A 9,688-nucleotide genomic window follows, 5' to 3' on the forward strand; every position below is an offset into this window, starting at 1 on the left:
GGGGGGAATTACTGCTGGGGGCACTGGAGGGGGGGATTACTGCTGGGGGCACTGCAGGGGGGGGATTACTGCTGGGGGCACTGCAGGGGGGGGATTACTGCTGGGGGCACTGCAGGGGGGGGATTACTGCTGGGGGCACTGCAGGGGGGGGATTACTGCTGGGGGCACTGCAGGGGGGGGATTACTGCTGGGGGCACTGCAGGGGGGGGATTACTGCTGGGGGCACTGCAGGGGGGGGATTACTGCTGGGGGCACTGCAGGGGGGGGATTACTGCTGGGGGCACTGCAGGGGGGGGATTACTGCTGGGGGCACTGCAGGGGGGGGATTACTGCTGGGGGCACTGCAGGGGGGGGATTACTGCTGGGGGCACTGCAGGGGGGGGATTACTGCTGGGGGCACTGCAGGGGGGGAATTACTGGCACTGCAGGGGAGGGAATTACTGCTGGGGGCACTGCAGGGGGGGGAATTACGGCTGGGGCACTGCAGGGGGGGGGAATTACTGCTGGGGGCACTGCAGGGGGGGGAATTACTGGCACTGCAGGGGGGGGAATTACTGCTGGGGGCACTGCAGGGGGGGGGATTACTGCTGGGGGCACTGCAGGGGGGGGGATTACTGCTGGGGGCACTGCAGGGGGGGGATTACTGCTGGGGGCACTGCAGGGGGGGGGATTACTGCTGGGGGCACTGCAGGGGGGGGGATTACTGCTGGGGCACTGCAGGGGGGGGGATTACTGCTGGGGGGTGAATTACTGGCACTGCAGGGGAGGGAATTACTGCTGGGGCACTGCAGGGGGGGGGAATTACGGCTGGGGCACTGCAGGGGGGGGAATTACGGCTGGGGCACTGCAGGGGGGGGAATTACTGGCACTGCAGGAGGGGGGAATTACTGCTGGGGGCACTGCAGGAGGGGGGAATTACTGCTGGGGGCACTGCAGGAGGGGGGAATTACTGCTGGGGGCACTGCAGGAGGGGGGAATTACTGCTGGGGGCACTGCAGGAGGGGGGAATTACTGCTGGGGGCACTGCAGGAGGGGGGAATTACTGGCACTGCAGGGGGGGGGAATTACTGCTGGGGGACTGCAGGGGGGGGGGAATTACTGGCACTGCAGGGGGGGGAATTACTGCTGGGGGCACTGCAGGAGGGGGGGGAATTACTGCTGGGGGCACTGCAGGAGGGGGGGGAATTACTGCTGGGGGCACTGCAGGAGGGGGGGGAATTACTGCTGGGGGCACTGGAGGGGGGGATTACTGCTGGGGGCACTGCAGGGGGGGGATTACTGCTGGGGGCACTGCAGGGGGGGATTACTGCTGGGGGCACTGCAGGGGGGGGATTACTGCTGGGGGCACTGCAGGGGGGGGGATTACTGCTGGGGGCACTGCAGGGGGGGGGATTACTGCTGGGGGCACTGCAGGGGGGGGATTACTGCTGGGGGCACTGCAGGGGGGGGATTACTGCTGGGGGCACTGCAGGGGGGGGATTACTGCTGGGGGCACTGCAGGGGGGGGATTACTGCTGGGGGCACTGCAGGGGGGGATTACTGCTGGGGGCACTGCAGGGGGGGAATTACTGGCACTGCAGGGGAGGGAATTACTGCTGGGGGCACTGCAGGGGGGGGAATTACGGCTGGGGCACTGCAGGGGGGGGGAATTACTGCTGGGGGCACTGCAGGGGGGGGAATTACTGGCACTGCAGGGGGGGAATTACTGCTGGGGGCACTGCAGGGGGGGGATTACTGCTGGGGGCACTGCAGGGGGGGGATTACTGCTGGGGGCACTGCAGGGGGGGGGATTACTGCTGGGGGCACTGCAGGGGGGGGGATTACTGCTGGGGGCACTGCAGGAGGGGGGAATTACTGCTGGGGGCACTGCAGGAGGGGGGAATTACTGCTGGGGGCACTGCAGGAGGGGGGAATTACTGCTGGGGGCACTGCAGGAGGGGGGAATTACTGCTGGGGGCACTGCAGGGGGGGGGGAATTACTGGCACTGCAGGGGGGGGGAATTACTGCTGGGGGCACTGCAGGGGGGGGGGAATTACTGGCACTGCAGGGGGGGGAATTACTGCTGGGGGCACTGCAGGAGGGGGGGAATTACTGCTGGGGGCACTGGAGGGGGGGATTACTGCTGGGGGCACTGCAGGGGGGGGATTACTGCTGGGGGCACTGCAGGGGGGGGATTACTGCTGGGGGCACTGCAGGGGGGGGATTACTGCTGGGGGCACTGCAGGGGGGGGATTACTGCTGGGGGCACTGCAGGGGGGGGATTACTGCTGGGGGCACTGCAGGGGGGGGATTACTGGCACTGCAGGGGAGGGAATTACTGCTGGGGGCACTGCAGGGGGGGGAATTACGGCTGGGGCACTGCAGGGGGGGGAATTACTGCTGGGGGCACTGCAGGGGGGGGAATTACTGGCACTGCAGGGGGGGGAATTACTGCTGGGGGCACTGCAGGAGGGGGGAATTACTGCTGGGGGCACTGCAGGAGGGGGGAATTACTGCTGGGGGCACTGCAGGAGGGGGGAATTACTGCTGGGGGGGGAATTACTGCTGGGGGCACTGCAGGGTGGGGGGAATTACTGGCACTGCAGGGGGGGAATTACTGCTGGGGGCACTGCAGGGGGGGGGGGAATTACTGCTGGGGGCACTGCAGGGGGGGGGGAATTACTGCTGGGGCACTGCAGGGGGGGGGAATTACTGCTGGGGCACTGCAGGGGGGGGGAGTTACTGCTGGGGGCACTGCAGGGGGGGGGGAGTTACTGCTGGGGGCACTGCAGGGGGGGGGGAGTTACTGCTGGGGGCACTGCAGGGGGGGGGAGTTACTGCTGGGGGCACTGCAGGGGGGGGGAGTTACTGCTGGGGGCACTGCAGGGGGGGGGGGAAATTACTGCTGGGGGCACTGCAGGGGGGGGGGGAAATTACTGCTGGGGGCACTGCAGGGGGGGGGAAATTACTGCTGGGGGCACTGCAGGGGGGGGAAATTACTGCTGGGGGCACTGCAGGGGGGGAAAATTACTGCTGGGGGCACTGCAGGGGGGGGGGAAGTACTGCTGGGGGCACTGCAGGGGGGGGGGGAATTACTGCTGGGGGCACTGCAGGGGGGGGGAATTACTGCTGGGGGCACTGCAGGGGGGGGGGGGAATTACTGCTGGGGGCACTGCAGGGGGGGGGAATTACTGCTGGGGGCACTGCAGGGGGGGGAATTACTGCTGGGGGCACTGCAGGGGGGGGGGGGAATTACTGCTGGGGGCACTGCAGGGGGGGGGAATTACTGCTGGGGGCACTGCAGGGGGGGGGGAATTACTGCTGGGGGCACTGCAGGGGGGGGGGAATTACTGCTGGGGGCACTGCAGGGGGGGGGGGAATTACTGCTGGGGCACCCTGTTAGTGGTGTGGCCATGGGGGTTGGTTGTCAGGGGCGTAGGTGCTCAGTAATGGGGGGAGGGGGGAGGTCTGGCTCCTACTCCTTCATCCTGGCTCCTAAGTTTTAGAAAAGTGTGTCAAGCCCTGCTCCAGTGTGTACCTAGTTTAAGATCTAACAGATCAGCGACTCCCCTTTCAGTACATTATCTAGTTTAAGCTCCTCACCCTCACTTTCAAAGCACTCAAATCACTCCTCCCCCTCCTACATTTCTGACTTCATCTCAATCCACACTCCCTCTCACTCTATCCATGTTTCCTCTGATGGTCACCATGCTGATTACATCCTCCCACATCCAAGATTTCTCCCTTGCTGCTCCCCTCCTCTGGAACTCTCTCCCCCACCCTACCAGCCTGCAGAGATTCAAACATGCCTTGAAAACACACCTGTTCTTTAAAGCCCACCATCCCTCATCACTCCCAAATTGATTTAACCATCTGGACTCAAACATGGATATCCTTAAAACATGGACTGTAATGGCAGAGTTTGGGAAACTCTGCCATTAGACTGTTACCTCTTGTGAGCAGGGCCCTCTTCATTCTCACCACTATCCTTGTCTCCAATATGCTCTCACTCACAGTCAGTGACAGTGAACCCTTCTGTCCGCCCTCCTTAGGCATGGAGTGCTCCTGTTAATAACTGGTCTCTTTTTGTTGGAAAATTCTCACTGTATAAGCTGCTATAAACAATAATGGCATAAACAAGCCCCTGTTGTCAAATGACAAGTATTAACTGCTCAAAAAAGAAGTGACAGTAAATGTAAGTATACTGGCCCTCATTCAGAGGCGGTCACAAGAAGCGATCACTCTCTCTGAATGAGGGCAGCCGCTTCCTTTTTTTTTTAGTGCGGCCTCCTGGTCGCTAGCTAGCTTAGCGACCAGGATGATGGTCGTGATGGTGAACACCATCGCGACCATCGGGGCTTGCGACGAGACCCTAAGGTTGGGTCTCGGCAACCACAAGCCCCAGGGAGCTTCCTGTTCTGATCGAGTAGGAAACTCCCTACTGACATCACTGATGTCAGTGCAGCTGCCCACAAAACGGTAGGCGTTCCTTAACGCCTCCGTTTTGGAAACCACCCCCCTGGCCCGCCTACAAAACGGGGCGAGCTGTTGATCAACATCGACAGCCAGCACTTTTGTAGAGAGCTCCGGAGCGAGAGAATTTCTCTCTCGCTCCGGGGCTTGCGCGTGCGACCGGGTCTGAATGAGACCCACTGATCTTAGTATGCTTTCACTTTTTTGATGAGCGGTTTTATCTTAGGTAGCAGGATTGCACTCTGACATATTAATGCAAATTTATTAAAAATGTACTAACATACTAAATCATATAGGTTTCCCCATTTTATCTGAGGTATATTCCTGTGTGGTCAATGAATTTGTGACAGTCAGATAAACACAGCTTAAACTTTTTTTCTCGCACGCAATTTGACATTACAGACGAGTCGGTACTATGAACACACTACACCATATATGTTCTTCATTCTTTTGGAAGTTCATCCCTGTGTGGCTGAGTCCTCTGGGGAAGACGTATGAATGGGTGTTAGGTGTAATTTTGGTAATCGGCGCCACTATACCTAGATAGGGTGCCGAAGTGTTGTGGCAATTTATGAGTGGTCAGTGGTACTGACTGATGCAACAACGGCAGCCATCAAGTTCAACAGCTGTTGTTGCCTCATCACCGCACTGTCCCTGGCTGTCGGAGTATGGAGCCCGGGACTGCTTTTTTTTCATCAATAACACTGCAGGTGCCACTGGGAAGTTTTGACTAGCACATGTGCAGATTCAGTGCAAACACCAGTCAGATGCCATTAGAGGGAGAGCGCAATTCGCCGATAGGTGAGTTAACACTCTCCCTCTTCTGCAAAAAGTTATAATTAATCCAGGCGGTGTCTGGACATGCTTCACTACAATAATGGGTGAAGTAGGTCCACACCTTTAACGTTCTTTATCAGGATGTTAATACATCTCTCCCCGTGGAGTGTGGGATACCGTATCAGATAAACTTTTATTTTATTTATCTACTGCAGGAAATCAGTTATAGTGTTCCCGCTAGGCTGTTTCAGTGGGGCACCGCGTCCTGCCGGATTTTAAAAAAGCAAAATGCGCCCTGCCCTTTTAGCGGCGCCCAGCTAAAACAGCTTGCCCTGTGCCTTCCCCACCCGTGGACCGCAGTGTCCAGTGGGTGGGAAAAGATGCGGTGAACGATCACCGCTGGGTGAATAGATGACACGCGCACGGCATCTATTGACCGCAAGGAGAGAACTTGGGTGTAACCCAGCAACTCCATATGTGACAAATTGGAGGCGTGTCACAACGACACGCCCCTCCTCGGCCGACCATGCCTCCTCTCGGGTGCAAGCTCTCTGTCGGCACCCCCAGCGCCCTGCCCTACCCGCAGTCTAGCAGAAACGTCAAGTTTTATTCCAGTAAATACATCTGCAACATATTTGTTAAAATTTTATTCATCAGTTTGTATAGCCCTTGATATTGTACCCTTTCACCCCTTAACCATGAATAGTAACCATGTGCCATGGCATAACCAGCTTACGTTCCCATGGAACAATACAGTTAGCCTGTGTGCACCCTCTCACACCAGTCCATGGATGCACAAAGCCAACCTGTGTCCCTCACATTCCGTGGATACAGGCAATGGCCGCAATCATCAGGTGGAGCAGCATGTGCGTGCGTGTATGCCTACCCTGTCAGCTGGTATAGCGATATTATGAACACAGCAGACATCTGTCATCTGGTGGAGTGTTTTGAGTGGGTCAGCTAGTCACCTTCTGTAGAAGTGTGTTTATGCACAGGCCCCAGTCCCAAGGTGGAGCATCAGATATGCTTGTCAGCCCTTTATTCCTTTTGGAGCAGTATGTGGGCCCCTTAAGGCCCTGTCACCTGGTGTAGCTGTGTGTGAGAATGCGCCGGCTTCTATCACCAGGTGTTCAATCTATGGGGGAGATTCAATTAGTTTCGCCAGCGGCTGGTAGTGCCAGGCACCCAATGGAGCAAACAGCTGCCGACATTTCTACTCGCCTCCTCCTGAGGTAGCGAGCAGATATGTGTGATAAATCCTAGTCTTGGGTGTCCTAACCTGGACTTTAGACAGGTTTAATCATTTTACGAGGCTAAGCCCGGTCTTGTTACCTACAAAGAGAGCGATAATTAATAGGCACCAAAAACAATTGAAAGGCAACATTGGGCACCCATGAATTGCAATAACGTAAAAACAATTGAGTTGCCCCCCCTAGGATTGTTTGGGCGAGGGTGTTGTACACTGAGGGTGGGCACATTTTATTTTTGAAGGGCAAGCTTTTGGATGCATCATTTATAGAATTAAAATATATTTAAGGTTACATTATATTTACTGTAATATAATGCCCCCAATTCACATGCCACAGTGACCAGAATTCATATGCCACACAACAGTGATCACAATTCACATTACGCTGTACAGTAGTGCTCCCTATTCATGTTAACCCACACAGTAGTGCCCCCTTGGTCACATTATGCCACAATATTCTCCCTTATTCATGTTATGCCATGGTAGTGCCCCTTCACATTTTGGCAAATTAGTCATGTAACTAACCTGCCCGTGTGTCACTCCTCCACTCCAGTCACAAATAACTAACCTGTGTGCCACACCCCCACACCACAGTGAAATGTAACCCATCTGTATGCCCGCCCCTACTCTATGGCCACACCAAGCTGTGTGCCCACCCAACTCCATGCTCACGCATAACCAACCTGCGTGTCATTCCATTTTCAGCCTGTGCCTCCCTGTGGACATGTAAAAGCAGCCACACCCCCAAGGTCATTATTAGCAAGTCTGTCAGAACAAAGCGAAGTGCCTATCACAGGCCCCATGCAACTTCCAGGAGCAATTAGCATAGGTCCCTGGCAAATACATATTAAAAGGAACAAATTGCTATGTTAATGCAACTACAACAAATTAAAGTGGGCACTTACACAAAAGAACAGATTATAGTGCTGTGACTTTCTACTCAAATTGCCAGAGGTTTGTTTAATGGTTCTTTGTTAATGTACTGTAGAGATAGCTTTCAATGAGGTGAAATAGGGAAGTCAATAATTAGGTACATTACTAGGTCGCCATGGTACCCTGTCCAGATCTAATCTAACATTTTAGCCTCTTCCAGCTTAACGTATAATTTGTATAAACATCTCACCTGGATGTTAACTTCATTAAGATATGCCACTTCTGTATAATCAAATTCTCTTTTACCACCAGAGATCTGTTCATATTTTTCTCCCCGGGTGGCCATGCCTGTCAATACACTGCTCCTCTATGTGACTGGGTATTGGTGTGCCCACAAACGTTGGCAGAAGCGGCATGACTACACCCTGCTCATCAGGTGTTAGGGGTACAAAGCATCTACACAATCAGGTGACAAAGCCACCTGATAACATACACAGAAGAGACAGGGTAACACAACTCTCCACCAGCTGACAGAGGCTGGTGCACATGTGCCTGCACACCGTGCTCCACCAGGTCACGATAGCCAGCGCCTGCACACCGTGCTCCACCAGGTCACCATAGCCAGCGCCTGCACACCGTGCTCCACCAGGTCACCATAGCCAGCGCCTGCACACCGTGCTCCACCAGGTCACCATAGCCAGCGCCTGCACACCGTGCTCCACCAGGTCACCATAGCCAGCGCCTGCACACCGTGCTCCACCAGGTCACCATAGCCAGCGCCTGCACACCGTGCTCCACCAGGTCACCATAGCCAGCGCCTGCACACCGTGCTCCACCAGGTCACCATAGCCAGCGCCTGCACACCGTGCTCCACCAGGTCACAATAGCCAGCGCCTGCACACCGTGCTCCACCAGGTCACGATTGCCAGCGCCTGCACACCGTGCTCCACCAGGTCACCATAGCCAGCGCCTGCACACCGTGCTCCACCAGGTCACCATAGCCAGCGCCTGCACACCGTGCTCCACCAGGTCACCATAGCCAGCGCCTGCACACCGTGCTCCACCAGGTCACCATAGCCAGCGCCTGCACACCGTGCTCCACCAGGTCACCATAGCCAGCGCCTGCACACCGTGCTCCACCAGGTCACAATAGCCAGCGCCTGCACACCGTGCTCCACCAGGTCACGATTGCCAGCGCCTGCACACCGTGCTCCACCAGGTCACCATAGCCAGCGCCTGCACATACCAATCCAACAGGTAACAGGGGGCTGCCAAACATATCTAATACTCCACCTTGGGACGGAGGCCAGAATGTGCATACTCTTCTACACCAGGTGATTGTTGGCCAACGTACAAAGCACTCCAAGTGACAGGCACCTACTGCGCCCATAATATTGCTGTACTAGGTGATAGGGGCAGGAATAGTGCACACATACAATGCTCCAACAGACGGCCGGGCTGGGACCAATGCAATCACAACCTGTTCCAATAGGTGGCAGGGGCAGACACACCATCAGAGATGAGTGAGCATCCTCCGTATGCACAAATCACTCACCCGCATGCGGACCTCGTACACGGTATAACGGTTGCGACCGACTCCCACGGTCTGTGGGTTGAAGATATCAATCTCCAGGAAGTTGCTGGGCGGGCCATATGCGTCTGTAAGATCCTGGGGTTTGGAGTTTAGACGGCGGGTATCGGCCACCGAGGCGTCCGACATAGTGACCGGAAACCAGGACCAATGGACGGCGGAACCGACACACCCGGCCGTGAGCCGCTCTGCACATGCGCACTACGTTCTGCTGAGCGTTATCAAGCTACGGGCAGCCTAGTCCATTGCGCATGCGCATTGCATAGGCAGTGACAGTCCCATACTGCGCACTCCCACAGTCACACTTCCACTCCCACACACTCTCATTTTCACTCCCACTATCATCACAGTCACTCCCACCGCACAAAATGATGGTGTGCAGGGTCTGTGATTACTAGCGTACAGCATAGCATAACAGATTATGATTGGGGTATTACTTTGGAAACAAATTATATTATTAACGTAGAAAATAGCATAAATTCCATTAACAAAGCATTGTACATTTCATACTGTGAAGTGAACAGTAACCATGAGCCATAAAACAAACATAAAAATAAAGAATTATATTGAAATAAATCTAAGCGCAAAAAAGCAAAGCTAATGTAAGATTAATTGAATACGAAAGGTTAATATTAAATAATTTTTAGACAACTGCATTTCAACTTTAATTTTCCATAGCTGAGTTATCATTAGACAACTTGGGCCCTCATTCAGAGCCGTACGCTCTGAGCAGAGCGCACGCTCT

At 55.4% G+C, this 9,688-nt stretch overlaps 1 protein-coding gene across 1 annotated transcript; it reads right to left on the reverse strand.

The window, feature by feature from the left end:
* Window positions 1-8,865: 8,865 nt before the first annotated feature.
* SNX12 (sorting nexin 12) lies at window positions 8,866-9,201 on the reverse strand. Its single transcript, XM_088445466.1, has one exon. It carries the CDS (start codon window positions 9,070-9,072, stop codon window positions 8,866-8,868), a length of 207 nt encoding a protein of 68 aa, XP_088301592.1. The 5' UTR covers window positions 9,073-9,201.
* Between the last annotated feature and the right edge of the window lie 487 nt (window positions 9,202-9,688).

The sequence above is a fragment of the Taudactylus pleione genome, unplaced genomic scaffold, assembly GCF_031769625.1.
Source record: "Taudactylus pleione unplaced genomic scaffold, aTauple2 ptg000381l, whole genome shotgun sequence".
Taxonomy (NCBI): Eukaryota; Metazoa; Chordata; class Amphibia; order Anura; family Myobatrachidae; genus Taudactylus; species Taudactylus pleione.